Genomic DNA, 5,813 nt, shown 5'->3' with positions numbered 1-5,813 from the left:
TATATATATATATATATATATATATATATATAATATATATATATATATATACACACACATTTTGTATGTTATGTACAAAAATTATACAAATTTCATACATTTTTTCGGTCACCGAATGTAAATAGTTTCTCGTGCGGGTTAAGAGTGATAATACCCCAAATCATAATGTGTATTGTTATTGGTGAATATTAATGTATGAATATTTATCTAGGAATCACCAAGTTTGTAGATATTTTTATCTTTAAATAACTTTATCTACATCTATTGTGCATAAATAATATCCTATATAAGTTAAGCTTAATGGTGTCAACTAAACGTTGTAGTATTACTTATGCAAACTTTATTCTTTTATGGGTCAATCAAATACTGAATTAGTTATAGAGAGACTTCCGTTGATGCCAAATCACTATTATATCATTTTATGCAGCATTTTATGAAGATATTGTTTTGCTAGTCTGGTCAATAATACGTCTCCTTATGCATCACAATCGGAAGAAATTTAAAAATAGTCAGATTTACAAGTGGTCATTCGAAAATAGCTTTCATTCGAAAATAGCTACAAAGTAATAGAAATTTTGTCACTTTTCATGTAAAGATAAATCTGAACAAACACACTATTCAAAATCCGGAAAATACTCCAGTATAATAAACTGGAACTCCAGTATAATCAGCAAAGTATACTGGACTTCCAGCATATTATACTGGAACCCCAGAATAATATATCGGTCCAGCATAATATGCTGGAAGTTCATACACAGGTGCACCGTTCTCCAGTATATTATGCTGGAACTTTTCATGTTGCAACAAAATAGTGGCTATTTTTGACTTTGAAACGCTGTCTATTTTTGAATGACCAACCCGAAAACTGGCTAGCCCGTGCTATTTTTACATCACAATCAGCAGTTTTATCAAAAGGCGATCGCAAATGAGGTTTAAACGTTGAAGTTTTATCTTACGAACCAAAATTGTATTAATTATATGAAATTTAAATCTGAAATTATTATTTCTTATACTGCCAACCATATGACTGCATTTCCAATTATTGCAAAACAAGCAACAATATATAATATCCAAATATTATTTTAAATATTTAAAACTATATCTATGGCCAGATTTCTCAGAATTCTTAACTAGAAAATGTTTCGCCAATTGTTTTCCTGTAAAGCAATAGATGAACACTTGACTTCCTACAAAGATTCGATACCTCTTTCATTCCCCCCGGTGGCTATCAATCCAACAAGGGGTTTCAAGAAATTACATTTTAGTTACTACACAAGAATACACTGATTTCTTTGCTCTCTCAAGAAAAGTAAAAAAATCAAAATTGTAAGAACTTGCATAGCCACACTTGATTTATCTTTGACCAATACAACAGACTAATAGACGATAATAGGATGCACAATAATGCAAGTATACCATGAACCACTCTCCCTAGGCTAGCTGTTCATATACTATGGCTGTTATTTTTCGTGTATATCGCATATACCAAAGCTTCAGCAACTATTTTTCATGTCCCCCCAAAACGCAAATTTGCAGCTAGCCAGCGACAAACTTCATCAGTCTCTTCAGGAATTGTGTAGTGACCAAGCCTATTGAAGGAAAAAGAATACTTGAAGATAAATCTTGAGGAACATCTGAACTTTACTGTGGTGAAAAAAAGAAGAACAAAGCCGGAAATGTATAGGTACCCCTGATAATTCCTAAAGGTCAGATTCTGAAAGCCGGATGAGCTTACAATTCTTGCAGATTTTTCTCCATGTTGATATGCCACAACATCATCACCTGAAACAAGAACCATTGTGTATTCCGTTAAGGTTCATATTTTAACTTCATGTTCAACGGTATAACTCTGTGGCATAGATCAGTAGTACATGTTAACAAGATCGTAGCTAGGAATTAAGGACTGGTCAATCTAAAGTAATTTATCGACAATATTCATGGGGAAAGGCAAAATAAAGGGAAAAAACAAATAATGATAGTACCACAAACTTGTCTGCAGATACTAGCTGTATCTTGGATTATAACTATTTCTCACTTGCTTCAATTTATTCATGTCTTAATAACTACAAAAGCTTCGTCCAGCCTTCAACCTCTAGAAATAGCCACTGTTGTTCCTAAGCTTACAACCTAGTGAAATGAGGACAAAACAACACGATAGCTAAACAAATTTAGGTCACTTCTATATCCTCTCAACCAACCTTTCCACACACTAAGATTTACCAAAAGAGAACCAAAAATTATCAAGATGTTATCCCACAGGAGGTCCTGTATTAGCATTTCCTTATACAGCTCAGAGCAAGACACTCATCTTACCTTTATTGTCTAATAGATATTAACTTAAAACATGCGATTAGGTGACTATTGTATTCAAGAAAAACCTTAAGATGTCTAGAAGTCTGCGCTTTAGGGCATCACTAAGAGTAATGCTGGTATTCCCTATGGTCGTAGTATTGAAATCTGATCAGACAACCAACAAATGGCGGAATTTACATGAGTAAACACCCTGACAGGTCCTTCATATATTTGGGTTCTGAAAAGTTAATGTATACTAAAACAGTGAAGGTTTGCTGAACTTTAAGACTCCGATATTTTGAAAGTGTGCTATAGAAGTACCAGTGCCATGACACAGCAAAATTGGCAAGGATGCTGCACGTCTTCCAGCATCATTCATTCCTTGCATTCGGTTCCTTAATGTCCTGGAAGAAAAACAGCAATTAAGCGGAACAAATTCCACGGGAACAAAAGCTGCAGATATGTCTGAGCAAAGAAGTTCTACCTTGAACAAGGAAGCCAGCCACTAAGGCCAACAACTGCACTCAGGTTCAGTGGATAAGGACTTCCATTACCATATTGCTTGAATGCATGGCATGTGGCCGAATAAAGAGCAGCTGCAGCTCCCATACTGAATCCTCCAACACATAATTTAACTGAAGATGAAAGAAGGAGTTACGAACAGGTATGCAATGATGAACTGCCAAATCAGATATCACCTCAGAGTGGATTTTAAAAGATTCTAAAGATTATGCTGATGAAATTATCTTCTACATATGATGTTTGACGCACCAGTTTTATCTTGCATAAGATTTTTTTTGTTTCTTATTTGTTCTAAAAGAGTTGAAAAGAAACATACCATCAGCTGGCTCTGTTGATAAGAGATTTGCAACATGTGCCGCAGAAAAATCTAAGCCTTCCAAATCATCAGGAGCATCTTCTGAAATATCTCCTACGTCAAACCCTATAATGATTCAAGTTAATAAATCCTCTGTGGTTTATCTTTATCAGTAAATAAGAAAAAGACAATGAACAGTGAGAATAAAACATTGCTAAGCAAGCATACAACAATATAGAATATATATGCTTATGAACAAACAGAAAACTACAATGGTGCTGTAATCAAGGCTTACAAGCAGTGCAGGGAAATCCACCAAAGGCAGCAACAGGACGAGTAGGAGCAGTTGGGCAAATCCATTTGACCTGTAGCCCATTTAAAAAAGGTAAGATACCAACAAGTCACTACGAATCTCGATTTTATTAGATAAATCACACAGAATAAACAATATGATCACATCCTTACATTAGGAAGTGGAAGGCTTTCAAAAAGCTGGGACCAGCTGCAAAGCATATAAGAGAGAAGAATTAGCAGCAGTTTCTGGCTATGTTGCTCGGATTCTTCAAAAAAGTCGATGGGTGCGTGTTGTATCCTCCAAAATTAGTGCGTTTTTGAAGGATCCGACACGGGTGCGGCAGCATATTTTGAGAGTCTATGCAACATAGGTTTCTGGTAGCTAATGCAGCAAGATAATACAAGTTGGATATAAATATGCAACATATAAGAGCTGACAACTTTGTGCATGAAAAAGTGAAGAAACGGCTTGGAGACTAGTGATGCATTTAGCCCGGGGACCACAAAGAATCTGGAGAACCAATTATATGAAGAGGTCTATGGAAAGGGACAAAATAGACAACATTCTTTAATTTGAAAGTTTATGGGCCTAATCTTAGTCTTAGTAGATACCAAACTAGTCACTGACCTTGTAAATAATTAACTCTATTTTGTTTTGTTTAATTGATTTATAGGTCAAATCAGGAAGTGAACAAGTGGTCCTGGTTCAATATCTGGCAGCCTGATCCCTAAGCATCAAGTAAATGATCCAAGGAGACAATGACTTATTCCTATCTTACTCAGGCTTTATTATATTTGGACAGAATAGAGGTAAACGAAAGAAATGAGTAATACAGGTTATAGTAGAGCCTGATAGTGCAGGCACAGAAAACACTATGTAACAACTGTCACATGATGTAACTTTAAAAAACTAATTCATACATCAATTAACAATTTTTGTGACAATCTTTATGGCGGCTTTACTGTCCTAAAAGGCGTCACCTTAAGAGCGCAATTAATTCTAATAATAAAAATAGTACCTTGAACCTTTATCACCTAAACCATGTAGCCAAACAATAGTTGCTTCATGCTTTCCTTTGGGCCTAACAACATGAGTCCTTCCGAATTCAAACGATGTTTGACTTGTTCTGCTACCTAAAAGCATTGCAACGTCAACATATTTTAATCAATCGGCTACCTTCATAGTACTTGAATAGCAATCAGATTTTAGAAAAATTCTCATTTCCTATGTGCACTAGAAAATGAAAATAAACCCACCAGAACCTGCTGTAGAGCCACTGAAGCTCATTGCTATATCCAGAAAATGTCAAATTTTAGATTTGGTCCCACTGAAAGGTGTTCCTGCAATGCAATGCCAATAATCAACATTAAGAACACCTCTATTTATACACCATTCCAGGAAGGGTGAAAATGGAATACAAGCCATGAATCTTTCCTATATGAGACTTAGCTTACACCAGTTACACTTTGTCTAAGTTTACCTAGAATTGGATTTGGTCCCACTGAAAGGATGTCAAAAAAGCAATTAACTTTATGAGCAAAGAATCTATACAGAAATCAGAGAACACAATATGAATAAATGAACTGCTACTCATTTGTTGAAATGCAATACTTAAAAGAATCAATGCTTCTACACATTTGGACAAAAAAAAGAAAAGCACATCAACTAAAACAACACAAGAATATTTTTGAAGAAAAGATATATTCCTATTTTCTCCAAAATCAAGATTGAATATAAGCATTTACAAAATATGCCCATTAAGTAAATTCCCACAAGTATAAATATCTTGAAACAAGAAAAGAAAATTTAACAATTTGAGTTGGTGAGAAAAAAAAAAATTGGAGGGGTTTAAGCTGACCTGCACTTGGGGTTTAAGACTTGAATAAAGTAATAAAAAGTTAATAGACTTTTTATGTCCCTACCTCTCTATCTCTCTATGTGTATAGCCAGTGTAGGTGTATGGTCATTCACTTTTTGGATTTAGCCTCTTTTCTCTTGCCTTTTTACATTTTTGTTCCTTATGTCTTAGGCCACAAGGAGGGCCATACCTGAAAAGTTCAAAATTGGGAATTTTCTTCAATTGTTCAATTGATCGGTATACGGAAAAATTTATTTTGTGCCTTACACAACTAGTGTAAGTTGTGTGAGACACAAAATAAAATCACTCATCGGTATACACACAATGCCCAAAATCACATGATAGTGTGTATAGGGAAAATTTTGTTTATAATAAATGGTCGAATGATAGTATGATACGTGGAACCAAAGACAAGTAAAAGGCGAATCAAGTAACAATTAATACTGGGAACAAAAACTGCACCTGTCATCGGATAAACCCTGAAGGGAGCATAGCCAACGGGAGCAGATCAAATATTTATCATCGGATAGCATTCAATAAAGAATATTCTC

At 34.8% G+C, this 5,813-nt stretch overlaps 1 protein-coding gene across 2 annotated transcripts; it reads right to left on the bottom strand.

The window, feature by feature from the left end:
- Window positions 1-1,172: 1,172 nt before the first annotated feature.
- LOC109207046 (acyl-protein thioesterase 2-like) lies at window positions 1,173-5,284 on the bottom strand. 2 transcript variants are annotated; one of them, XM_019369928.1, is made up of 10 exons: window positions 5,263-5,284; window positions 4,661-4,744; window positions 4,423-4,537; window positions 3,575-3,611; window positions 3,405-3,474; window positions 3,131-3,235; window positions 2,777-2,927; window positions 2,614-2,696; window positions 1,689-1,782; window positions 1,173-1,589 (listed from the first exon to the last, which is right to left on the bottom strand). In XM_019369928.1, exons 2-10 carry the CDS (start codon window positions 4,689-4,691, stop codon window positions 1,508-1,510), a joined length of 768 nt encoding a protein of 255 aa, XP_019225473.1. In that variant the 5' UTR covers window positions 4,692-4,744; window positions 5,263-5,284; the 3' UTR covers window positions 1,173-1,507. The 2 variants fall into 2 exon arrangements, with proteins under 2 accessions (XP_019225473.1, XP_019225474.1); XM_019369929.1 differs by having other exon boundaries at window positions 4,667-4,744; window positions 5,263-5,280.
- Between the last annotated feature and the right edge of the window lie 529 nt (window positions 5,285-5,813).

This window comes from Nicotiana attenuata, unplaced genomic scaffold, assembly GCF_001879085.1.
Source record: "Nicotiana attenuata strain UT unplaced genomic scaffold, NIATTr2, whole genome shotgun sequence".
Lineage (NCBI taxonomy): Eukaryota > Viridiplantae > Streptophyta > Magnoliopsida > Solanales > Solanaceae > Nicotiana > Nicotiana attenuata.
This window is presented reverse-complemented; position numbering and strand designations above follow the sequence as displayed.